The sequence below is a fragment of the Aedes aegypti genome, chromosome 1 (genome assembly GCF_002204515.2).
Source record: "Aedes aegypti strain LVP_AGWG chromosome 1, AaegL5.0 Primary Assembly, whole genome shotgun sequence".
Classification (NCBI taxonomy): Eukaryota; Metazoa; Arthropoda; class Insecta; order Diptera; family Culicidae; genus Aedes; species Aedes aegypti.
The window spans coordinates 281,268,623-281,296,174 of record NC_035107.1 but is presented as its reverse complement, the minus strand read 5'-3'; the positions used below and the strand labels follow the sequence as shown (position 1 = coordinate 281,296,174).

Genomic DNA, 27,552 nt, shown 5'->3' with positions numbered 1-27,552 from the left:
AAGAAAGATGAAATGAAAGAGTAAGAATTTCGTTTCATTTAATTTCATTGAAATTCCTCAAAATGTCCTCAAAATTGAATTTTATATATTTTTTGCAATAATGATGTGTGCACTTTGTTAGGTAATGAAATAAGACAGAGAAACTACACGGGTCATGACGTCTTTCATTAAATTAATCGGCTCCTAAAAACAGAGACTACCGATTGAAAAGCCAGCTCGCTGCGGTGACACTCCGGTTCATGACGCGCGACGCACAAGCAGCAAGAAAGAAAGGAGAGACTACGCATGCTGTGATGAAAGGAAAGGTTTGTCGGTTTGAAACGAAGCAGAAGCGTTTCAACTGAAAGGCAAGCTTGAGTCAGTCAGCTGGGGACTGAAAATGCTTTCAATGAAATGAAATTGTACGGCCCTGGTTCACAGTCCAACCGCAAAAAGAAGACTGAAGGAAGAAGCAGGGTGCGGTGCGCTTTTATAGTGGGAAGCGGAATCCAAAAATGTGCTTGAACGTGATTGGTTAGATAAGAAAGGGGTCAACGTTTTACGATTTTTCAATAGTTTGTTGCGAATAATCAATAGTGTGTTCAATTTGAATCGACGCGTAGATAAATTTCCAATCGATTCATGGATAAATATTGAAAATCTATCGATAAATGACTGAGTTATTAGCGGTCAAAACCTGACCATTTTTCGTTACATGCTCAATTTTTCGTTTTTCTGAATTGTACCCCCATATGTTGCCGAAAGACGTTATCCAACGTCAAAAAAAATCTGCGGGAGGTAAGGGTTTGCCATTCTGGAATTGTTGCCATCCTAGAAATAAACACTTCACATTGAGTTATTCATCAATAATTAGTATTTCGTTTAAACATTGTACTTACTCAGGTATTAATTGTCTCGGTTGACAAGTACAACTGTTGCTGAAGTTCAGTAATGTTTAATGAAATCTTCTTTTAATCTAATAAGACGAAAGAGCATGTTCTTACAATCACTTAAACAATTTTTCCTGTTCAAATAACGGTTATATCATATTTAAAATTAAATTCAAAAAATATGTTCAAATTTCAACCTTGACACTTTAGATCATGTTTGACATTCACTGAGTCGGCAAAAACGCCACAGGGGCTCATCTTTTTAACATTGTGGTTGTTCCTATTTGACATTTCTGAAGGGACACGGAAAACAAAATACACCCAAAATTTGAGTTTAAACAAAGGGGTGTGACAAAATTTCAAAAATCAGAAAAAAAAATGTTTTTTGATCGTAAACCAACGAACAGCATTCAAAAATTGTGTAAACATGTGTTTCTGGCCTAAACTTAACCGTTTGGTACTAAAATTAGGACAGGGCTTTAGAACCCTATTATGTTTACTGGTTTACGGCACCATTTCGAATCGATGGTCTTATCCACTGGTGTAATAAACTCAAGGGTGGATGGCGGCTGTCAAATGGGAGTAAAATTGAAAAGCCGCCAACCTAAGTCCAGAACCAGTTTTAAGGCTTAACGCGAAAAAGTAAAAAATATTGTTCGCAAAATTACAGGTAATCGATGCGCTTGAAAGATATTGTTTGCAAGCAGTTATTTGCTACGTGCTACTGCAATGCGCTGTTGGCAATTTAATCAGCAAATTCGGCGTAATTCCCAAAATGGATGTTTTCTAGAAAAGCGATTACGCCTTCACCATTGTTTGGTTGGAATTTTGTATGGTTGTTTACTTTTTAGAACCAGCGACACGTAGGGGTAGCAGTAAAGAGCCGCCAGTTCCACCCTTGACTAAACTAACTCGGTCGAAGAATTTTGACACTAGAGCGGGTCCAGATCACGTGGGGATCATACGGGAGCGTGCCCCGCTCAAGTGTCACAATTCTCAGACCGAGTGAATTTAGTACACCGGTGGATTAGACCATTGCTGGTTATCAATCATTTGTCATATAAATTACTGGAAACCAGTAAACCTGATGATTTGACATGTATCCAGCAAATTTAATTGCTGAATTCCAGCAAATAATTTCAGAAGTGCTGTACATCAGCAAAATGATGTATTGCTGAATTGGTTTCAGCAAATGAAATTGCTGGAAGACTGATCAAAATTTTGGTGAGTAGGCGTGATAATTGTTATCATTACGTACAACCGGTACCAAATATTTTTTCGAAAAAAGTTCCCAATGGACTACCTGCTTTGCTTTTGTTCACAGTTGATCAGCAGAAGTTTTCTCGTTTCATTTTGTATGGGGAAAGGCATCTAACTTCAAATTTCTCGTAAATGAAAGCATTAGTCGAAAAAATATTTGGTAGGCGTGATAGTCGTTATCATTGCGTGCAACCGGTACCAAATATTTTTTTCGGGAAAAGTTCCCAATTTTGAGAAATAAATCGTTAGATGCATTTCGCCATACAAATATTTTTCGCGTTACCTTTTAGCGATTTTTCGTGCAAATAGCTAATCAGGGCATGTACACTGAGAAAAATCCACACGTTTGATCCATGTGTTTAAAATTATGGATCGATTCATGAACGTCTACATCGATTTGTTGTGATTTTCTTACAAACTTTGTGTGTGTTACACATTCAATTCTTTAGTTTTGCTTCATGGACTGATTCATCAACCGACAACATGAATTCCATAATTTTCCACATAAGTTACTGAAGCTTTCCATTTCAAATTCGTACACTGATAGAAAAGACATGGTAACGTTGACTATATCGAGAGTTGATTTTTGTAGAACATATTCCATTATTGAAAGAACGGAAAGAACAAAACGGTGGTTATTGTTACTATGTTCTGACAGCAACTCGTCATAGTAATACGAACCATGATTATAGTTATTATCATAAAATGAATAGCAGGCTCTAACCTCAGACTTTTTATTGAAAAATGATAAAGTTGCTCTTAAAGAGCTGGATACCAAAAAAATTGGCCAGCCGCATTTGGCCCGTGATCTCAAAAGGTCGGCCAGGCCTGGTCTATTTCATGCTCTAAATCGTCCGTGAGTGACAAAAATTCTTTGAAGTTCGTTTTTGCTCCATCATAAAGCTAAGTATGCTGTTCCGCTCAAGAAAAGTAAAAATTTCTGCCCAAGAAATGCTCAAGAAATTTCCTACAGTGAGCTCCATTTGAATTCACATTTCTTTTCAACTGCGTACTGCGATCAAAGAAAAATGCTTTTCTTGCAAGAAATTTCCCACGCATCGAGATAGGCAATTACTTTTCTGTTGAAGTGCATACTTCGCTTAACCACAGTGTTCATTTTATCACCTCCTTCCCTAACTAAATTTTGGACCAACAAGCTTGCGTGATTTAATTTTTACAGGAGTGCCTAATATGATAGCTTTCACTATTCACCGCTAGGTGGCGCACCGGTACCCAGTAAAGCGTCGCCGCGCGTCCATTTTTGTTGTTTTTGGTGCACGCTTTGTCGCGAACTAGCTGAGAAAGCGCAGAGAAAAAGCAAAGCCAGATCAAAGCAAACAACGGCCAACTGAAAACCGGATTCCAGCGACCGAAAGTCGATTCGCAATGAAAGTTTTTCGTGAAAATTCGTGTGAAATACCACCAAAAGTGCATAGGAAGTGAAATTGTGACATAAAGTTTGTGAATTCATCAAAGTTTTACCCGTTTGAATTCGATAGATTAGTGTAAACGAGGGTCTTAGGTGCCGAGGAAGCTCTCGCTTCGGGTTTGTTGTTGGTAAGTGCAGGGGTTTCCAATTTCCATCGCGGCGACAAACGACAGTGGAATTGAGGTTAGGGTTGCATTTCAAAAAATGGCGCTCCTTCCAACCGATGATGACGTCGTTCAGTTTGTTTTGACTCAGATCGTCGAAAATCTTTAATTTCGATTTTTAATTTTAGTGCGTAATACGCAGTCAGAAGGACGCAATGCCGGTCAAATCTCGAAAAAGGATCGCATCACGGCGGAGGGAAACCGTTTATCCCGAAAGTGACGTTTCGTTGAAGGAGTTTGTTAATAATGATCGTCGTCGGAAGGGACCACGAATTGACCAGCTGACGGTGCCTCCGGATTCGCCTTCGGTGATATTGCTTTCCAGTGCGGAAAATACGCCGAGGCCGGAGGGCGGTTTATTGGATGTTGATTCCGTTCAAGGCAGAGCCACCCGGCTGACCGACGTCGACATGGTTCTGGAAGAGACAGGTAACTTTCTAGTGTTGTTCCACGGCCGGTGGCAGATCTTATTGTAGAGACTTGTACACTATTTTACTTCTTTTTTTTAATCTGTTGCTACCAGCCCTGTTGTCAATAGAATTAAGTGAAAGCGTATAATAATTTATCCATGGTATAATTTCAGATGTGCGTTCGCGCAGAGGAGGCACCCAGCTGTTTGCGTTGAATGAGACCAACACGAGCATTGTAAATCTGGACGAGACAGATATGATTATTCGCGATCGCCCAAAATCATCCGTTGCTCAGCGCTGGACCAGAAGCGGATCTTTGGCTCCAGCTGAAGTCGGAGAAGCACGGCGTAGTTCAGTTTATTCGATGGTTACGAAGCGTAATCGAAGACGAGCACGTTCGGTGGCACCAAACTCTTCAGTTATAACCGAAGACACTGGGAAGAAGTCCTCTGCCAACCAGGACGTAAATGTAGATGGAGGGAAAAATCTGTCCCAGATTACGGAGGAACAATCGAACTCGTCGAGTTCTGACGGCTCGAATGTAACGCCAAAACCTGTTGTTCGAGAACTTGTTATCCAAACGAGAACCATGTTGAGGCAAGGAAAAAAGTGGTCACCGGATCTTAAGAGGGCAAAGTCTGCTCCTCGGTCGTCGATGGAAACGGAAGTGGACAAATCCCTTGATTCGAAAGTTTCTCGAAGAAAAAGAAAAGTTCCGGAACAGATTCCTGTCGTCTCGAAGGTAGCTAACGATAAAGGCCAAGTCATTGACGCTAATCGATCCATTTCATTGTCAAAGAGCAATTCACCGGGAGTAAACCCCGAAAAGGTGATCGATGGATCCACTGTAGATAATACGAATGCATCAACGAAAGTGTCCCATCGAAGGCGACACGACGATCAGAAAAAGTCCAAACGATCCCAGCCAGAACTACCAGGCGATGAAGTCCAATCTAATGTGTCGAAACGGAAACGTCCCAAACCTGCTCCGGATAAGAGCCAGGAAACACCCAGTGACACAAATCGTTCATTGGGAATATCTGGGAGTGAAACAGTTTCTTCAACGGATGAGTCTATTCGTAAAAGGCCTCCTGCAGGACGTGGGAAGAACATCTATTCGACTGTCGATAATAATTCTTCAAAATCTAAAGATTTAGACCTAGATTTGGAATCCAAACGCCCTCGAACGCGATCCGTTTCCCGCGGTCGTCAACCGCAGATTAATTTGCACACACGGGGAAGGTCCCGTACTCGAACCGCTACCAAAGCGCCTGCAAGCCCTGATAAGTCTGATCTGGATTCGACTTCGAAACGTGCCAGAACTAGATCTGCATCTCGAGCTCGTCTCCCACAAAGTGAAGGTCAAAAACGGAGGGGACGATCCCGAAACAGGGTCGTTTCCGAGTCTAACAATATTGAACCCCCAACCGAATCGAAACGGCCTCGAACTCGATCCGTTTCGCGAGCTCGACATCTTGACATTGGATTGAAAAAGCCTCGCCAGAAACGGAATGAGTCTGAGTCAAATGCTTCTATTCAACCGAATAAATCATCCACTTCCATTCAATCGGATCCACCAAATCCGCCTGCCATTGAATCTCAAACACCGAAAATCGAGTCGAACACGTCTAAATCCAAACGCCCTCCATCTCGCATGCGAAGCAAATCCGTAGTTCGTACCAAGTCTCCGGCCGCGGATCGTAGCACTGGAAGATTCCGAACCCGTACAGCGACAAAGCTCGCCACCCCAACCCGCTCTAAATCAGTTCCGCGGAATATTCTTTCGCCACCGCCATCTACAGGAAACAATTCCACCGCCAGCGAACACCACATTCCAATCTACCGGAAGTACGCCGAGCAGGTTCTGCAGCTTACTACGTCCCGTTCGGCTGCCAAACCAAACAAGCCACAACCCGCGACGAAAAACGTCGCCAAATCAGGTGACGACATCTACATGTTCGATTCGCCCAGTCAGGGATCTTCCGCAAGTGATGGTAACGAAGCCACTACCACCGGAACCGGCAAACCATCATCATCCAAGGGATCTACCGCCAAGAAGCGATCTCGGTTGGGCAGTGTATCGCGCAATAGCAAGAAGACACCGCTCAAAAAGTCGCACCATCAGCATCCGACCGTGTTCGGCACGGATATGTACAAAATTAGCAGCGTGGTTAAGAAGATCGGAGGCGGACCGGTAAGGAGGAAGCAGGACGATTCGACGATGGGGGGCGAAACGGCGACGAAGAATGTTGTGGTAAGTTTTAGGATTAAGGTTTGCTTTTCGGAAATTTGAGGTCTATTTATGCAGTTGTTATACGAATGATTGTCTTGTTTCTTATGAGATTTGTTTAGACAATTATGCGTATACCTAACGGCAGTATAATAATACACGGTGGAGCGTTTGTATCAAAACACAAGGTTGGTAGCAGGTTTCTTTTTTGAGACTCGGTCTTAATGCAAGTCCCTGAAAAATATTATTTTTAAATGAAGGTTTCTAAAGTTTTTATTGAAACCAAAATCACCTCATAAATCACTTTTTTCTTTATTTTGTTTGCACTGAATCCTGGTGCATAATTATAGAGGGCCCCAGAGGAACCTTCAAAGACTTTTACGCGAGTATTCCACAGGATCTTCAGGAGTTTCTTCCGAGATACCTTCAGGAAAAGCTTTAGGAATTCTTCAAGAGTTTCCTCTGTAATACTTTCAGAGACTCCTTCAGGTATTCCTCCCCTAATTCTCCTAGGAATTACTCCAGCAATCTTTCAAAGGATTCTTAGAGAAATTTCTCCAAAATTTGCTTCAGAAATCTCTTGAGCTATTCAACGCTAATTCCACAAGAATTACCCTGATTTTTTTTCCAGAAGCTTTCCCAAAATTTCTTACAGCTTTCTCGGATACTTCCACCGGTCTCTATATAGGGTAGATTGCCAATTATTGCGAGAATATACCACGTACAATCTTGTGACGTGGTATATTCTCAGGCAGTGTCCGTCCATTTATTATGTAACGCTAAAACTGAAATTTTTCAACCCCCTCTCCCCTCCGTAACGCTTTTTGATTGGAATTTGTTTAATTTTTCTATAAGCGTTACGCGTATGGAGCCCAAATAGCCGTAGCGGTAAACGCGTAGCTATTCAGCAAGACCAAGCTGAGGGTCGTGGGTTCGAATCCCACCGGTCGAGGATCTTTTCGGATTGGAAATTTTCTCGACTTCCCAGGGTATAGAGTATCTTCGTACCTGCCACACGATATACGCATGCAAAAATGGTCATTGGTACAGTAAGCCCTCAGTTAATAACTGTGGAAGTGCTCATAAGAACACATAAGCTGAGAAGCAGGCTATGTCCCAGTGGGGACGTAACGCCAGAAAGAAGAAGAAGAAGAATGAGCCATAACGCTTGATCCTCCCTCCCTCTAGAGCGTTACGTAATTTGTGGATAACGCCTTATGACACACAATACAATGATCGGTATCGGCCACTATGAAGAAGTGAAATTCAAGAACGGAAAGTCGAAAAATCGTTTCAATAAAATTATCGAGGATTAGTCGATTAAATGGAGTAATTAAAAAAATCACGATGAGGAGAGGTGTGATCAAGATTTCTTTTGATTTTGCAGCGCTATTTCCAAGCCAACCTGTTAGCGAAGCCCTGCTAAGCCTTCGTCGTTATTGCGTTTCGCCAAACCAAATGACTTCGAGGTCGACAACCAGAAGAAAAATTATTTTCAAGCGCTATGTAGACGATATTTTTGCACCTGTGAAAGGACGATGTTTAGACCAAATCGTGTTAAATTCCTAACACAACTCAATAAATTTTACAGTAGAAAAAGAAGTCGAAGGACACTTCTCTTTTCTTGATTTAATGATCAGCAGAAAAGAAGATAGCACATTAATGTTTGGCATGTATCGCAAACTTACTTCCACCCTTCCACTGTCGCTATATTACCTCCGACTCCAACCACTTCGATGTGTAAAAGCAAGCCGCTTTTGGAGCACCTATGGAACAAGACGCATTCAACAAAGAAAACACCACATTCACGTGACCACCAAAATAAACAGGTATGACCGATCATTTGTGAACAAAATTGTATCAAGAACCAAAAGCAAAAAAACACAGACAAAACATAACAAAAAATGAGGATCCAATAAGCGGACAAACAGTTTGCCTTTCTTCCCGAAATTAACGAACCCTATTAGAAGCACACTCTATCGGAAGGCCTACATAGGGGGACGGGCCTGGTGTAGTGGTTAGAATACACGCCTCTGACGCCGATGACCTGGGATCGAATCCCATCCTCGAGACAGTTACTTATGACATAAATGTTATAGTGACGACTTCCATCGGAAGTCGTTGGTCCCGAGATGAAGTCCAGGGCTTAAAATCTCGTTAATAAAGATATAAAGAAATAGTCAAGGTCGTGCCCAAAAGCTACAAGATCCTACGTGATTTACTGTGAAACCTTACAAGACAAGGTTCCACCGGACGAACTGGCCACATCGTTTAGGGCGCGGTTGGCCTGCTCAGTGAAATGTAACAGTTGCCCAGGCAAGTAATAAGCTAAAGAGAAAATCGATGAAGATAAATAGATCATTGCAGTTATGCCCTTATGATACTGAACGCGACATTGTTTCGGAAAAAGTCGATCAAAGTCGTGGGAGAGAGAGTTATAACATTCGGGCTGTCGCGCTGTTGTACTTTGTACAACAGTTGTGATTTATATGCTATCATTTTGCAACAAAGATATCTATCGCCACCAAACCAAAATGTATTCCTCAAAAATCATCTTAAGAACAATACTTGACAGTTTTTATTTACAGTATGACCCATTATAATAAGGTACAATCAACAAATGTACATGGAAGTCGCATAATAATGAACGCACTATGTACGGTTTGAGGGAACCACAGTTTGAAATCGTCATATCTCAAAATCCAGATAATATAGAAACTTGGGGTCTTTGCTAAAGTTGTTCTGGAGGTGAAGCGTTATTTGATGGTACCTCATTTAATTCGGAATTTGACTGCTAGGTGCCACTAGTGGGCATGGAAGTTTTACTTTTGTTTTGCAGATATTTCAGGATTATGACCATTTATCGGCAAAGTTGTTTAGTAAGGTAAGGACTATCATTTTTCGAGCCAGTTGATTCGAAATTTTGCCACTAGGCGGTGCTAGTGAGCATGAAACTTTTGTTTACAGATATCTCAGGAGCCTGGCCAATTAGAAAGATAGTGTCTTCGGCAAAGTAGTTCAGTAGCTCAAGGGCAATCATTTTTTGAGCCAAGAAACAGGATATTTTGCCAAAAGGCGGTGCTAGTGAGTATGAAATTTTTGTTTTGCGAATACTGCAAGATCTTGACTTTTTAGATTGGCACCTTCGGCAAAGTTGTCCAGAAGCTCAGGGACTATCATTATTTTGCAAAATCTCGAACTTTAAGGATTAAACAAAGAAAGAATTAGAGCTACTGAACAACTTTGCCGAAGACGCCATATTTCTAAGTGATCAGGCTCCTGAGATATTTGCGAAACAAATGTTTTATGCTCACTAGCGCCGCCTAGTGGCAAAATTTTGAATCAACTAGCTCAAACAATGATAGTCCTTGAGTTACCGAACAACTTTGCCGAAGACGCCATCTTTCTAAGTGGTCAGAATCATGAGATCTGAGAAACAAAAGTTTCATGCTCACTAGCGCCGCCTAGTGGCAAAATCCCGAATTTCTTGGCTATAATAATGATAGCCCTTGAGCTACTGAACAATTTTGCTGGAGACGTCATATTTCTAAGTGGTCAGACTCCTGGGATATTCGCAAAACCAAGGGTGTTGTACACAGTACAACGCGCGACTACTCGCGTTACAAAAATTCACGCGACGACCGAAAGGTTAAAAGTAAAATAACCAGTGTTGCATTTGAACACGTTCAATTTGCGTTCCAGTTCAAACATTTGAACGAGGAATTCATGTAGGCTTGAACAATGAGCAGTTCAAAAATTTGAACCCGTGCGAGCTGAAAATTGAACGTGAAATGAAAACTGTCGTCATGGTCAGGCTTGAGAACTGTGACCACAATTTGCCAAAGTTCATCGATTTTGCCAGTCAACCAAAACACAAAGCAGCAGCAGCATCAATACCATCAGGCGTTGCGCTGCCAACGGTTCACACTCTGCTTGACTGTTTTTGTCTCTCCACTATGACCGTTTTCGAGCAGCCATCTCGAGGTGAATGATTGAAAAATATGTTAAATCATTCAATCGCTAATATTTCGCTTGTGTTTTCAACTAAATGAAATCTATTAGCGCTAATAGCAAGAGCACAATCATTCAGTTGCAATACATATAAACAAGTTCAATTTCATGCTGCCTTTATCGAGCAAAAATGCAAAACCCCGAAAACCGGAAAATCCTGTCACCACTGTGTCCGAGTCATTTCGCATTCGGGTTTGAAAAAACGTTGCGAAGAAGAAGAATACAGTTTTGAAGAGCCATGACATTTTTTTGTTTTGAACGGTCATGGTTTGCTTTGGATTTTGATGGTCGTGTAGAAAAATGTGAATGTCGAGGTGGTAAATGTTTGCTACAGTACATTTCGCATCCCTGCACGAAAAAAAAATGTGCGGTAAAAACGGTCCTATAACACTTCCCCGAATACCATTACCCCGAAAACCATCTCCCCGAATGCAACGTTACCCCGAATGACACATTACCCCGAAAACCATTACCCCGAATGGTAAATTACCCCGAAAACCAGTTCCCCTAATACGACACTTCCCCGAAAATGAGAAGAAAGAAATTCTTCAAGGAAGCTCGCGAATTTGAGCCTGAAAGTTTTCGGCTTAGTAACTACAGTTATCTCTCCCTAACTCGATATTGAAAGGATCATCGAGTTAGGGAGGTATCGAGATACAGAACACATTTTTTTTCAATTTTCGAAATTTTGATTGTTTCGACAAAGTACATTTAAAATAGTAAATTAAATGTGAAAAATAGTAAATTTTTTGTACATTTGCCAACGTGACACTTTTTGCATAGTCTTCAAAAATTTAATTTTTTATCACCCTGAAATGACCTGTGAACCTTCATTTTACTATCACTATAATCATAATTATCAAATTTATGAAATTTATGAACATTTGGAGAATATTTGGAAATTTCCATGAAAATATCGAGTTAGAGAGGTAAACTTGCATAGGAAACTGAAACAGATCGCATCGAGTTAGGGAACATCGAGTTAGAGAGGTTTCAACTTACAGAGGGATCATAGTATGCTAGATTGAAGGGACCGCGCATTCCATCGAGTTAGGGGAAATATCGAGATACAGAATATCGAGTAAGGGAGAGTTAAGTTACTACTATTCCTATTGGTGATTTTTTATTCTTTCAAACATCGGCTGTTCTTTCGAGGTTGTATAATGGCAGTGTAAAAATTTTAATCAATGATTTTCTCTTCATTGAGTTATAGGCTGTTCTTTCGAGTTGTACCGTTTGAGTTGAAGTTTGAGCGATAGCGGTAAAAAAATCGACTGCCAAATTGTCTTGAGCGAAATTCAAAGTTGGCAGTGACTTCAAAAAATAAATGAAAATAAGCCCCTGCATTACTTGTCTGTATTACATCTTGTCAGTATTACAATTTCCAAGAAGAGATTTGTCCTTCTTTTAGTTATCGGCTATTCTTTCGGAAGTTGCACTAGCAAAGTGATTGTTGGCATCATAATTATTGACGCTTTCAACAGTGATTTTTTTCTTCTTTTATCATAGGCTGTTCTTTAGCGATGTACTTTTGAAATAGTGGTCAGTTTAATATCAGTTAACATTTTCATCTGACATTTTTCAAACCATAGTCTAATGACATTTTAGAATATGTTGAACTCGCATTGCCTCCAGCAATATAAAAATATAATTATACATTACCAAATAATATAACGCTTTTGAAAGAGGGCGGGAAATGTCTCTAATATTAACATGTCAGCATTATCATCAGTTCGAAAAATGATTTATTGCTGTGAACACAATCATTCTCACAAAATCAAGTACACGCCTGTGAGTAAAATTTGGGTTCTCACCTGGCTCATGAAGAATAGCTGTTGATTAAAAGAATAATAAATCTTTGATAACATTAAGAACAAAAATTCAAATGAAAATCAAAATTCTATGAAATAGGTATATGGGATTCATTTGTCGGATCTTCAATTTTTCGTGCCAAGAAAATTCGGGGTTATGGTCCATTCGGGGAAATGGTATTCGGGGTAACGGACTATTCGGGGTAATGGTTTTCGGGGTATTGGTTTTCGGGGTACTTGACCATTCGGGGTATTGACTTTCGGGGTGATGGTTTTCGGGGTAATGGTATTCGGGGAAATGTTATAGGATCGTAAAAACTACCATTTTAGGGGGTTAACTTAAGCGCTCGCACCGGCAATTTTCAGCAGACCAGAAATGCGCTTGATTTTACCATGTCTGTAGTTGGAATCAGATTGTTGTAAATTATTTCTGTCAAATGTACCAGTAATGCGGTAGGGTGTACCGTAAAGTAAATTGGACTGAATTTCCATGGTAGTTTTAAGAATGGGCGTAGTCAGCTAAAATAGTTATTTTTACCATAGAATTTTTTCCCGTGTGGTCATGGTAGATACATGACAAATTTTAATGCGGAAGTTTAGATGTTAGGAAAAAATTATGAATCCATATATGTGTAATGATATGAATTCAATGTGTTCTGATTAAGTTTTTTTCTGGTTTTCAACTTCATTGTGCATTTTGAATTAAACGGACCGTTTATGAGCAGACGCAGAATCTTGCACCAGAGTTCAATGCTTACTTGGTTCTCGTGCAAAATTAGAACACGTTCAGTTCACTTTTGGCTCGCGTTCAGTTCAAAATGTATCACTGAAAATAACCCTCAGTAACTGGCGCACTGCCGTCTGTGTCCTTCCTTATAGATTGGACGTATTAGGCTATCCATCTAACCAATAAGCATTTCTACGTCCTATCATAGCTTCCGAAGTTTTCGATGGATCGATAAAACTTGAGCAACCTTACAGTTCCTTAGGAGGGTACACAGCCGACCGTCATTGCTAATATTCACCGTTCAACAACTGTCACCGTCGTTTTACCGGTCAGAAAATTTCACTGAGATCATTGCACATGGCGGGCACTGGCATGATATTGTGACGCGTGCAATTAACCATTGCATAAAATCTCCGCATATCGTATATCACCTATCACACATTCTTTGTGTTGTCTATTTTTTATGTAGGGCAAACGCTCCCTTAGTGGAGGTAGCTCCAATAGTGGAGGTAGTGTGTTTTGGCATGTTTCGCGCTAATAAATGATTATGTGATATTTTTGTATTATGTACGATGCGAAAATGATACAAGTAATCGAATAATATTTATGAAATTTAACCGTAAAACTATTTAAAACAATTATTTTGCTTATTTTTTTGCTCCTTTGCACCTATAGTGGTGCATCAGTACCCATAGTGGAGGGTCCCATAAGAAATCAATGGTTTGCGCCACTAAAGGAACCATCCTTAAAATATACCTCCACTAAAGGAACAGTGTTCCTATTATTGGTGCAAGGCTTTTTGCAGGGAAATTTCAAATGAATCGTAATTTTTATACATTCGAATGATAGAAGGATTTGAAATCTATCGAATGATACATTAAAATCATATATTTCATGATCCTAACACCGTGTTTTAGCAGTTTTCCCTTAGGTGCACCACTAATGGTACACTTGCCCTAGATTCGCTTTTCTTCAACTATTGGGCACTAGCTAATGCAGTGGCGATTCCCTAACCTGAAATCTACATGTTCTACGGATCAGTGTCTGCATATTTCAATATACAGTCAACAACGCCGATCCTCAGTAGGATCCGTCATCGTTGAAATCTTCTTTGTTTGAATGTTTTTTTGACAATACATGCACGAATCTGGTTGAACGTGCATTCAGTTTTTCTATTACTTTTTCTACACTGATTCTCATCCACCTACTGACAGCAAATTCAATTTCGCTAGTGAAATAATTCATTTCCGTCAGAAACCCAAGGCGTCACATTGCCGTTTTCTTACACCAGTAATATAAAATTCATTTGTAATTTTTATATTCAATTTTCAATTTCAGTGCCTCTAGGTGAAATTGAATTTTGAAATGACACCAACAGTGGGTGAAATTGAATACGTGGGGGCTACCCCGTTTGGCATAAAGTCATTTGGCATAAAGCCGTTTGGCATAAAGTCATTTGGCATAATGGTCATTTGGCATAATGGTCATTTGGCATAATGGACGTTTGGCATAAAAAAAATTAGAAACATAAACATAAAGAGCTTTTTTTTGTATGGTATAAGGCTATCCATGAGGACTTTTCGTGATAGGACTGACAGCTAAAAGTGTGAATGCAACCGAAATGAAAGATTAAACAAATCATGCGAGTGTTATCGAATCTTCACATTTTCTTTTGTAATCGAAAAGTCACTCCGATCGCGAAACGTCTAAAGCACATGATAAACAAAGAAACCAGCTGATCGCAGCTGTCTCATGGATTGCCTTATTTAGTTGGAGCTGCCTGACAGCTTAACTTGTCAAGGCTGAACCCTCGGTCTGGTTTTTGCCAAGTTTCTCCTCTACCAGGACCAATACTCAGACGGATTAGGCAATGGCGCCCACATGAACACTATTTTTTTTATTAGTATTGTGACGTGGTAGTTTTTGCAAACTACCCATATTCCTTTGCTTCTGAGAAAAGCATTGTGAAAATCAGCAGCTCCATCAAAACTTGTTTGAAATAGTAATGTAGTAGTGTCATCACTAATACTGTCTAGTCGAAATGGTTTTGAATAATTTGTCATTCAAGTGCTATTCTGATTACTCCTGTCTTTTACGTAAGATTAGAGTCTTAAATGTCAATTGTCAATTGTGAAACCCTAATAATCGATCAATTGTGAACCCTAATGATCGATCTCAGCGTCTTACTTTCCATAGTCATTTTTATAGTGGATATTGAAGAGTAAAGTTACCTTAGGCTTCTATTACAGTCTCCTACAAGATTCACTTTTCGGTGGCAAATGCAATGCTTCATAAAGCCTACTGTCTACTTGTAAATTTTGCGAAAAAGAAGCTGGAATAAGATTATTTATACCCCTGTTACAAAAGAGGTATTTCTTATTATGGCAATGTAAAAACCATATTAAAATAAGATTGTCGTCACTTATTTCTACTCAGTGAATCTACTAGTCATTTTCCTAAGAGTTCCTAAGTATTCCCTACGTCGTATATGATAACGATGTATCTTGCTAGCTAATAGTAAGAGTGGCTACGGATCATTCTGGTTAGCAAAAGGCAAACTGAACGTCACCAATAGTATTAAAGTCAACTTCGAATAGATTTATTATTTGAAATGGGCATCAATTCTATCAATGACGCAGAATGTCCGTTGGATCACATACATCCGAGATATTATTGCATCTATGCCATATGAATTATGACGCGGCATTATGCAAAAAATGCCAAAATGTGATACCGCCACTACAGGTTACGCCTTTGGTTTCCATCATATGGGCTAATGGATTATGCCCTCCCATCGCGGCAAGGTCGCATAACCAAGGGGAGGGTGCTACTTAAAAGAAGAGCTTGTGATCAAAAGAAGGGAAATCGTCGATGAAAATGTTAGCGGTTATAATGGCAACGTAGGAAAGAAGGCAAAATTGTCAATGAAAATGTTAGTATTTACAATGCCAATCACTAGTTAAACAACTGAATTAGAAAGAACAGCATATGATCAAAAGAAGGAAAAATCACATATGAGAATGTTAACAATGATAACGCCAAAAACATAGTAGTATTTTCAGCTTTACAATGGTGCGCACAGACCACTAAATTGCAATAATAGGAAAATAGGAAGTATCCATAAAAACTTTTCCTCAACTCAGTTTTCAATGATTATTCCAAACGTCCATTGATGATTTTTTTTTTGATGATTTGGTTCTACCATCTATTGTAGCAAGGCATCTTCCTATAGCACTGGAATAATCTGAAAAGCGATTTGATCAAGATTGTGCTGTTGTTCGTGAGCAGTCAGTCTCCTGTATGAAGGGCCAAAAACGGATGTGCGGACCCGCAAGCAGAAACACTTGCACGAAACCCGCGGCAGGGGAAAAGAATCTTCTTCCAGAAGAAAGTATTCACGAACAATTTTACAACCAAGCCCTCGATTGACAGAATACTCCCAATAGATGGGATCGAAGAGCCCGCCCTCAATCCACGAAATGTTAACAACAGGGAGGAGGCAGTCCCAAGCTCCCTGTCCAAATCGCTTCATTCGGGTGCCCTGATGGTCCCTCCCAACCCAGTTATATATGATATAAAAAGATAAATAAATACAATATAAATTAGAACAATCTCACCAAGTTAGTTGGAACCCCATGCAGATTTGTAACACTTGATGAACTGGATGAATTCTCCGATGACCAATGATCAGGTCCGTCACACTCGGGCTCAGATTGGGTACCACTTCTAGTACTGCATTTGGTCCCTCGGTAGTGCAAAAGGTACCCAAGTTATGATTATGCCAAACGTCCATTATGCCAAATGACTATTATGCCAAACGACCGTTATGCCAAATTATTTTATGCCAAACGGCTTTATGCCAAATGACTTTATGCCAAATGACGTTCCCCCGAGCTTGTTTTTGTTCGTTTTCGCACTGATCGGGTATCATTCGCCTGAATTTTAACGACACTGCACATTGGTCCACGGAACGAAATTAAGTGGAATAAATTAATAACTTGAAAAATATAAGAGATAGGGTTTTGGTGTCTTCTGAACATTTGTTTGTCTGGTCAAGGCGCGTTATATGCAAAAGTGTCCTAAGCGCCAAATTTCATAGCTTTTGAAATTCGCTCTCAAACTTTTTTATTTTAAAAGATAGCGCAACAAAATGTTCTACAATATTGAAGATTATAGAAAATATGAAAACTTTGTAGAACATCATTTTTTCTATATCTGATAGTTTTAAAGATATAGGTCACTTTAGAACTTTATGGTCAAAAATCGATTTTTCCTCAATACTAACGAAAATGTCAATTTTTCAGGCCTACTATGTTCTGAAGAGTTTTAGATATGAGCAAAATACACATTTTCTCTGAAGACGTCATACCTCTAAAATTTTCATATGAAAAGATATAAGCGTTTTTGTAGTTTTTTCATCCCCTTTTCCAAGCGTAACATTTCAAAATGGCGCAAGTGAAATCAAAAAATTTTCCCGTTACTTGAATAAGCATATCTTAAAGTGCATTTTAAGAAAATTTGGTGATAGTGATTTTTGATTTTCTCTAATAAATGTGTTCTGAATTATCCCTTAATTTTACTTAGAAAACAGATTTTTTCAACTTCTTGAGATTCTTATTCAATTACAGTCGAACATTTTGTAATACATTCAAAAATATTTAATCATTCTTAGCATGAACAAGAAGATTGTAGATGTTTATCATGCCTATTTTTATTCATATCGTTAATAATTACAGAGATTTTCGTTCTTTGCCATACAATACCGTCAATGGAAGGAAAACTCGACGAATTTAAATGAAGTCCTGCCAATATAAGCTGCAGCTTTCACTAGATTGGACAATGCCAATGCAGTTGCATTCCCTTTTTTTAAGTTTATATAAGTTTGAACTAGTACACAACACTGAAGACGGCATTGAGATCGAAATACGCGTATCTGTCGAAGGATACAAATTCTGGTGGAATTAAATGGTGTTGTACTCAATTCGGTTTTTTATCTACTTAGTAAAAATGAGTTCAAAGCTACTAAAAATAAATATATGTACCCCGCTTAAGGTGATTATAAAACGAAGCCAAACTTAGAATATTCAAGTGCACAAGTAAGGAGAATCTGAAAACAATTCGCGTTGAAAATCAATCAAATTACTTCCTTGCTGGTGGTGGCCAGCAATGGAATAAATTTTCAACGTAGAGCGCTGTTTGGCTCTCAAGTCTTGTGCTCTTGAAAATTTGAGGTGCGGCTTCGTTCTATAATCACCTTAAATGAGGGATTAGTAAAGGTTATAAATAAACGATAATAAGTAGTTTTTAATATTTTAATAGATTTTAATCAAATGTTTATTTTCCAATGTTCTATTCATACGGAGGCCGAGTGCATATAATTGACATAGTTAAGTATTTTCTAGTTCAAAAAACACTTATACAAACTTTAAAAAAGGGAATGCAACTGCATTGGCATTGTCCAATCTAGTGAAAGCTGCAGCTTATATTGGCAGGACTTCATTTAAATTCGTCGAGTTTTCCTTCCATTGACGGTATTGTATGGCAAAGAACGAAAATCTCTGTAATTATTAACGATATGAATAAAAATAGACATGATAAACATCTACAAACTTCTTGTTCATGCTAAAAATGATTCAGTATTTTTGAATGTATTACAAAATGTTCGACTGTAATTGAATAAGAATCTCAAGAAGTTGAAAAAATCTGTTTTCTAAGTAAAATTAAGGGATAATTCAGAACACATTTATTAGAGAAAATCAAAAATCACTATCACCAAATTTTCTTAAAATGCACTTTAAGATATGCTTATTCAAGTAACGGGAAAATTTTTTGATTTCACTTGCGCCATTTTGAAATGTTACGCTTGGAAAAGTGGGTGAAAAAACTACAAAAACGCTTATATCTTTTCATATGAAAATTTTAGAGGTATGACGTCTTCAGAGAAAATATGTATTTTGCTCATATCTAAAACTCTTCAGAACATAGTAAGCCTGAAAAATTGACATTTTCGTTAGTATTGAGGAAAAATCGATTTTTGACCATAAAGTTCTAAAGTGACCTATATCTCTAAAACTATCAAGTATAGAAAAAAATGTGTTCTACAAAGTTTTCATATTTTCTATAATCTTCAATATTGTAGAACATTTTGTTGCGCTATCTTTTGAAATAAAAAAGTTTGAGAGCGAATTTCGAAAGCTATGAAATTTGGCGCTTAGGACACTTTTGCATATAACGCGCCTTGACCAGACAAACAAATGTTCAGAAGACACCAAAACCCTATCTCTTATATTTTTCAAGTTATTAATTTATTCCACTTAATTTCGTTCCGTGGACCAATGTGCACTGCTACGGATAGATGATTTCAGTTTTTTATCTTTTGCATCAATCAATGTATTCATTTTTTCTCCATGAAGTTCCACAATAGATTATTACAGGAATTTCTCTATTATATCATCCAATGATCAACGATCTTTCAAAGCTTTCTCAAGTTAATTGAGCGTTTCTATTAGGATATGCTACTATTATTATCCAATCAATTTCTTCGATTATGGCAATACAAACTTCTTCAGCGATTTTCCTCGAGGTGTCATTTGGTTTTTTCATCATTTTGTTACGATTAAAAACAGAATTGAAAAAATACTGGAAAATCCTAAAATAGTTCTTCAAGGGTTCAGAGATCATTGCAGAATAATTCAAGACTTCATTGAGATTTTTATAATATCTGTGGAGTCCGGGGTAAATTTTGAAGGTATCCGTAGAAAAAAGACATCGTATTCCAGAAGGTAACAAATGCATGAATCAATTTCTGATGAAATTCCAGAAAAAAAATCAGAAGAACGGAATCTATGTCGGCCGAAATCATTCTGCCACAAAAACTTTCCGCTTAGATCGAAAGGCACACACTTAGTTTCGATAAAGCCCACTTCAAGCGTTCTAGCAAAAGAATATTCAAATTCATGGCACCAATTTCCTTCTGTTTTCCAGCACACGTCAAAGTTGGTCGCAATGGTGCAGTCGCAACAGCCATCCAACGTCCAGCATCCAGTTCCTCGCAGTCCTTCTCCAACTCACGTCGACGATATCGACGACCATCACCATCACGACGAGCCTGAGGACCGCGGTTTCGAGATAGAGAACATCCCGGATGTCGAAATTCCAACACCTCTCTCTCCTCCCCGGCTAAACCCACAGATTCAACGCGTCCTGCAACAGAGGCCTGGTCCCCAATTGCACACTCCGGATAAAACTCAACCGAACGCAACCCTCAACTTTTCCCCCCTCGGAGCATCCTCGCCTTGGCGCATACAGAATGAAAACATCCTTCCGAAGACGTTCTACTTTGCGCGCTCCAAGGATCTTCTGCCATCGTACGAAAGTGATCTTGTCGTTCAGGACGAAAGTCGTGTGGTGAAACCTGTTACTCCCCCTGCACCGGTACCAACTCTTCCTGTCATAGCATCCCCAGTCAAGCCGCAGTCTCCACGGCCAGCTAACGTCACATCCAATAACGAAGAGAAACCACCTGCGGTCGTCTTTGCAAACATTCAGAAATCCTACGATCAGCTCAAAGCCACCAGCGAAATGAGCGAAAAGCTCATCGCCGCCATGAGAAAGTACAAATCGAACATTCACAATCAGTCGGCCTCGATGTTGGGCAACGAAAGCACACCCGAGGAACTTTTTGCCAAGTTCCGAGAGTACGAAGAGAACATGAAGAAGACGTATTTGAAACTGAAGCAATGGTACGACCGATCCAGACGTACGTACACCCAATCCATGAAGGCCATCGAGCAAGCCGCTCCGAAAACCCAAGCCCAGCAGGAACTGGTGGACAACTTTCGCCGTAGCTCGCAACGGTTCATAACGATGATGAACGATCTGGAATCGGCCATGAACGATTCCAACATCGAGAATCTATCTCCACCAAAAGCAGCAGAGAATCCCAGTCGCCCTGCTTTCAAGGATATCATTCTCACCGAGCGGAACATGAACGATCGCAATCGAAGCCCGTTAAAGTCCCTGGACATTGTGAATATACCACCGAGATTCTCTCCGATAAAATCGCCGCTGGTGAAACCCTCCTTCACGTCGTTTACCGCCAATAAATCCATCCCACACATTTCCAAAAGCAGAGAACTGTTCAGTCGATTGAGTCTGATGAAGCCAAGTCAGCCAGAGGTTTCGATCGCAGCCCCAGCGGAAAGTGTAATAGAAGTAGCTGATACGGTGGTAGAAGATCATCCTACGGAAAAAGAGCACGACCATGAACAACCACAGAAGGATCTTTTCGGTTTCGAAACTGACTGCGAAGAGGATGACGAAGACAATAACGTTTCCGTCGCTCCAACGTCAGTGAATATCACCCGCGAAACGCTCAAGGAACGGCTGCAGAGCGTTCGGAAGTTGCTTCCCCAATCCGTCCGGAAGGCGGGAGGATCATCAGTCAAGCAGCAGCAGCAAAGCATGCCTCGAATATTCACCAGCCCTCAACGGAAGCGAACGTACTCGATTCAGAGTGCATTCAGCTCCTCGACGCCTCTGCAGGACAAGCGGAACCGGTGGGCCAAACGGAACCGAAAGGAACCAGCGATCGAATCGACCGAAAAGGATCCTAATGTATCGGCTATCGGGGTGGTGGAGGCTGCGGAAAAAGAGACCACCAGAGCGCAACAGGAGAGTCCACCGGCGGCAGTGTTCGATGAGCCGGAGCAGGAGTTTGCGTCCACATCGCTGAACGGTGCTGCGGTGAGTAGAATTGCAGGGTGGATTTCGCAATTTTCACTTTTAAAAGAAGAAGTGATCGTGATTTACAGTCACCCCACAGTTATGGATAGCACACAGATATGGATCAGAGTTGGATTAAAATGGGAATATCTCATCATATACAGGTGCAATTTTGCCGAACACATTTTACCTACGTTAATCATAAATCTGTATAGCATGAAATAGGGGTGATCGGGGCAATATGGGCCGCCTAAGGAAAACGTCATAAAATGCATAGCAAAACAGCAAAATCTATCGTTTAAATGCAAGTGACTTGTACTACAACATGTATTCTTCCATGTTACGTCGATAGTTAATGTTAACATTGACTAGAAAATTTGTTTAGGGACCTTTTTGAAAACCTTGTTTATCTGCGTGTTCACCAACCATATGGGGCATTATGAGCCATCCAACGGGGCAGTATGAGCCACCTCATTCAATTGTATGATTTTCATTTAAAACAATATAGAGAACAGCTGATCATTAACTGTACAATATTAGAAAGGACATTTTTTAAAATTTGCTCGAAATTATTAAATCTAGCGCCTTATTTTTGATAGATACATAACACATAGTAGACAGACCATGTAATTCTAGTATTAAATTGTAACACTGTCCATACTCGCATAACAATCCCATTCATATAGGAAATCCCATATAATATGGGACTGTTATGCGAGTATGGGCAGAACACTTGGTTCAACTCGTTAATGAATGTTCGAATCCTCTGAGCAGAATCTCAAATAGAGAAAATTAAAAGTAGATGGAGTACCGTGTACCTTTTAATTCCGCTCCTAAATGCTTATCTTTGACAGATACGCGTATTTCGGCTACCACTTGCAGTCTTCTTCAGTGTCAGTTACTTATATCCACTGAGTTCGAGTAACTGACACTGAAGAAGACTGCAAGTGGTAGTCGAAATACGCGTATCTGTCAAAGATAAGCATTTAGGAGCGGAATTGAAATGTACACGGTACTCCACCTACTTTTAAGTTTCTCTACTTGGTGCAACTTATTTTCTATCGAAGTGTTCCATTTGTAATGGTGCACCAAGATTACTATGCAGTAAAAAAATATCTAGTAAATTTTGGCAATGTATATTTTATGTTCAAAACACTGTTATTATGGCTTAAATCTGGGTGGCTCATTTTGCTCCGCCCCTTCACTTTTTAAATAATATTCACTTTTCCAAAAAAAATTGTTTACTGGAAAATCTAATTTCGCGCACGAATTATTTAGTATTATCAGAAGTTTCAATGGATTGGTAAAATTTACCAGAATAATAGATAGAATTGTCTTAAAGCCTTAAAGCCTTAATTTCAACTTCTATTCATTTCTCTCGTCGCTCGCTTGCGATTCTATCCATCTTGTAATTTCATTACTTTCGTTACTCCCTTTCACTCTGAGTATAGGTATTGTTATTCACCGAAAAAAGCCATTAAATTTTCATAATAATAAAGCCTTAATTAAAAACTGCCAAAATTATAAGCTTTTCATGACAAAGGAAAAATGTGTACATTTTTGTGAATAATTCGAGTGTAGAAACGAATATTCTTACGTTTTTTTTATTATGGTGGCTATTTGAAGCATCCTCTAGCAGATCATAATGACACTAGACATTAAAACACTGTTTTTGAGGTTAAATTCGGGGTGGCTCATATTGCCCTGTATGTCCATATTGCCCCCATTGCCCCTATTTTTTCCGTCCGTAGGAAATAAAATGTCAACCATATTCCCAGAAGCGTTGATTTATAACTGTGGGGTATTGAAACCCATACCACAGTTATGAATAGAGATGTACCGAATAGTTGAAATATTATTATTCGGCGAAACGAATATTCGGCCGAACATTCGGCCGAATAATAACTTAATATTCGGTCAAATAAAATCTAAATATTCGGCCGAATAACACCCGTATGTGCGTCCAATTTCTTAAAAACTACATTTTTAATTCTGAGTCAATATAAAAAAGACAGTTTTTTTTAAGTAGGGAAAGCTGAAGTATAAATGGAAATGAATGATCGTCTTCTTGAGCTTTTGAAACCGTTTGCAGAAATCATAAGTTCTGAGGATTTCTGTATTTCTGAAGCTAGGAAGCTGTATCCTATTGTTGATTTTTGTTTAAGAAATTTGGTTTACTATTCATCCGACTTTTGGAAGTGTTTCATAAAAATTAAGGCAAATAGACCGCAGACCCCTGACTCTCATGATAATAGAAGAACGTGATCAGTAGGTTTTGCAAAGAATATAGAACGTATAGAAAGTCCTGATAATTGACGGACTTTAAAGTGAAGATGCATCGAAGCCAAACCTGCATCGAAGAGCATGAATCTAGAGAATCTGACAGCCGTTCGCGCTGAATATTTGAATGATTGGTCAACACCAGCGATTGACCAGAAAGTTAAATTTTCAGCACAAACGGTTGTCTGGTTCTCTAGATTTGTGCTCTTGAAAATGCTGGGTTTAGCTTCGATGCATCTATACCTTGAAAACAAATGTTCAAACGCTTCTAACTAGCCAAGCGGTACGTTACAGCTACTGCAAGATGAGATACAATTTGATTTGCTGAAAATGGTAACGACATAGAACAGAGAAATTCTCACTTTTTCAATATTTGACATCAAAGTCTATTCAAGGTGTCCATAAAAAGAAAACATTGGTCACCACTTGAATAAATTATTAATTTTTTAAATTTTTATTACATAAACATAATATTTGTTTTACAGTTTAGTTTATTTTGTTATTATTTGGTCACTATAACGGATTTCATTATTCGGCAGAACGAATATTTGGCAAAATAAAAAAAAATCGAGATATTCGGCCGGCCGAATATTCGGTACATCTCTAGTTACACTGAACCAAGGAATCATGTCATATTTATCTGAAAACACATATAGTTTTTTTCCATGTAGCTTTTCACATAACGCTCATCAATTTATCACATAAACTTGTTCGATTTCTTTTGAATTAAGTTCATCTGATAGAACACATACATTCAATGCAAATTTATCATACGAACCATTGGATTTTGCCAATGAGTTTTATGTGAAATTCAGATGACAGTTATTGATATTGTTAGTGATTTTTATAAGAAATTATAATGAATTTGAAATGATGCTTTGTCAGTTTTTTTTTTTCCAGTAGAATTGATGAACAATATAATCATAATTTAAAAAAATACTTTATTGATACATTATCCGCATTTGTGTGAATAAACGATGCATTAATTACATTAGATAACCGATTAATTTAGATATGAAAAATTAATTCTTCTGGGTAGTCTTCTGGATGGTCCTTCCGATCTTGTTCCATTGACTTCAGCTTGCAATGAAGTTTATGTATTCTGTAAATTCAAGTCCAAAAGGATTAACTTAAATTCAACTTTTTTGTTTATGTATAATCAACTTACCTTTTACTATCCTAATCAAAGTTTTATGATTCACTTCTTCAAACTATAATTTATTTCCAAATACACCGATGATTTAAGAGTCAAAATAGCCATCACGAGGATTCCGCTATGGAACAGTGGCTAAATTTTCACATCTGCAAATCCCATAACATTCATCGGATTAAATACATAACTTTTGTTCATATATGTTTCACAGGGTTGATAATTGAATATTATGAGGTATCATAATGAGATTTATGTGTTTTTTACATGACTATCAATGGACACACATGATGTGAATCGGATTTCATTTATCGGGAGAGTATGTGACGTTTTTAATATTTTTTATGATATTTGTTGGTTCAGTGTATGAATAAATGATAAGACGATTCCAAAAGAAACGCCATTATGTATGCTATCACTAACACACCATTCGTTTACTTTGCAGTTAAATTGCTTTTATAGTGTTCTGATCCATAATATGAGTCGATTTGATCCATAATAGGGATCTGCCTCTTCCACTGATCCACATCTGTGGGGTGGACATCGTTTGGAATTTCTATTGAAATCGACACTTTTTGGTAAATAAACGCGAATTTTGAGCTGTATTCACAAAAACAACTATATTCTGCAGTGTCAGGAAGGTAATTTCAATTTGTACAGCGTCACCATGTTTTTTAATCATATATTGTTCTGAAAAATGACCCTTAGTTGATCCATAACTGTGGGGTGACTGTATGTTAAAAAAAAATTTAACGCTTATAAAATTTTATTCAACACGAATTTGATTTTGGATTTCCCGTAACAACCCTTGCTATGTTAAATGTTAAAGCGCACAAGGTTTCTAACCTGTTACTTATCCACAGAACCGGACATACGGTCGGGAGCCGCGAAGGAAAGTCAAACGACACAGGAACATCTATCTGGCAAATTTGGGACTCAGCGACAGCGAGGTGGAAGAAGAGGTGGTGGAGAACGCGTCGAGTGAATCTGATCCGGAATGGGCCGGATCGGATGCGGAGTCTGCAGCAGGTAAACGTCGCAAAAAACGGAAGCTAAAGAAGAAAACAACCAAGGAACCGGAGCCCGGTGCGAAAAAGAAGAAACAGAAGAAAACCGTTGAACAGGTAAGGAAATCGTATTTGAAAATGGGTTATTGAAACTGACCGAATTGTTCCGTTTTCAGACGGCCGAGTTCCAGAATTTTGTCAGCGAATTCAACAACATGTGCGATCAGGTAAACCAATACGAGTTGGTGATCGAGGAGACCGATACTGTTCCACCGCCTGTCTAGTTAAGCAAACCAAGTGTCATTGGAGAACTCATCATGCATAGCGATACTTTGCTCTGAGTGAATCTATCTTTCAAAGTTCTTTATTTTAGTCCAGCATTTATTTTAGCAATCTTTTACAATCAGTGTAATTTTCGTTTTTGGTAGGTTAAGATTTATTCCTCCAGAGGATATCGTTTTTAATATAGACCGTTTTTTATTTTGTAAGCTGCACTTTCAACTCATTCGAGTATGTTTGTAATGCATTTTCTTCTTATAAATAAATATTGAAGAACTAAAAAAATGCAGTACAAATAGGAAATTTGTTGATATACAATTGTAACACATGACAACCTAAATTTTAACATCTATCTATATATTAACCTACTAAAATGAATTGTGAAACAACTTTTAATCAATTTTGAACGATCAATGTAGAGAAATTCCTTTCCCTCACAGGCTTTGGAGTTTTCAGCTGAAATGGCCCATCTTCTGACCTGACACATTTCACGTTGCCCAAGCCAAGACGTGAGAGGTGTTACTATCGGACCCATACCGTATACCAGCCAACAACGGGAACTGGGTGGCGGATAGGTCTCAACAGCTAGCAGCTATTGGGATGACAGGACGATACCCAATCCAAGAAGTAGTCTCTAGCCAAATGACGGTTTTGCGATAGCAAAAATCAGCGGCGTGTTCTATTACAGTTGTTACGCGCCCCCAAGGTGGTCGATTGAGGAATTTTCCCACATGATCGACAGGATGATAGACGAACAAGCTAATCGGCAGCCAGTAGTGATAGCTGGCGACTTAAATGCATGGGCAGTGGAGTGGGGTAGCCGCTGCACCAAGCAAAGAGGCCAGCTATTGTTGGAATCCCTGGCCGCATTAAATGTAGAGCTGGCAAATGTGGGTACAGTGAGTACTTTCCGCAGAAATGGTGCGGAACCGATTATAGACGTGACGTTTTGTAGTCTTAACCTTTTAGGTACCATGAACTGGCCACGGCGTGTATATGGGAAAGGTTTATCACAAAAAAATAGGCATCGCTAAATCTTTCACCATTCGAAAATATAGGTTCTTAGCTTTCATTTGACGTGTTCCCCAAAAAAATCCACCGAGGGATCCCGAACATTTTTTTATTTAAAATGTTTGTTCTTTAGAGTACATTATTTTTAAATGTAATCATTGCAAAAGACAGCTTCGTTGGATAAAAGTTT

At 39.0% G+C, this 27,552-nt stretch overlaps 1 protein-coding gene across 1 annotated transcript; it reads left to right on the top strand.

Annotated features, from left to right (window-relative positions):
• Positions 1–3,425: 3,425 nt before the first annotated feature.
• On the top strand, positions 3,426–26,747 carry LOC5577197 (serine/arginine repetitive matrix protein 2). Its single transcript, XM_001663243.2, has 6 exons — positions 3,426–3,686; positions 3,851–4,151; positions 4,306–6,386; positions 19,896–21,656; positions 25,929–26,189; positions 26,249–26,747. The coding sequence occupies exons 2-6, from the start codon at positions 3,878–3,880 to the stop codon at positions 26,354–26,356; spliced, it is 4,485 nt and encodes a 1,494-aa protein (XP_001663293.2). The 5' UTR covers positions 3,426–3,686; positions 3,851–3,877; the 3' UTR covers positions 26,357–26,747.
• The last annotated feature ends 805 nt before the right edge of the window (positions 26,748–27,552 follow it).

What these genes read in the sequence shown, in the direction of transcription:
- LOC5577197 (XM_001663243.2), top strand. Translation starts at nt 3,878, where the DNA reads ATGCCGGTCAAATCTCGAAAAAGGATCGCATCACGGCGGAGGGAAACC. An exon ending in CATCGCTGAACGGTGCTGCG is followed by an intron (nt 21,657 to 25,928) that starts GTGAGTAGAATT and finishes ACTTATCCACAG; the next exon opens with AACCGGACATACGGTCGGGA. An exon ending in AGAAGAAAACCGTTGAACAG is followed by an intron (nt 26,190 to 26,248) that starts GTAAGGAAATCG and finishes TTCCGTTTTCAG; the next exon opens with ACGGCCGAGTTCCAGAATTT.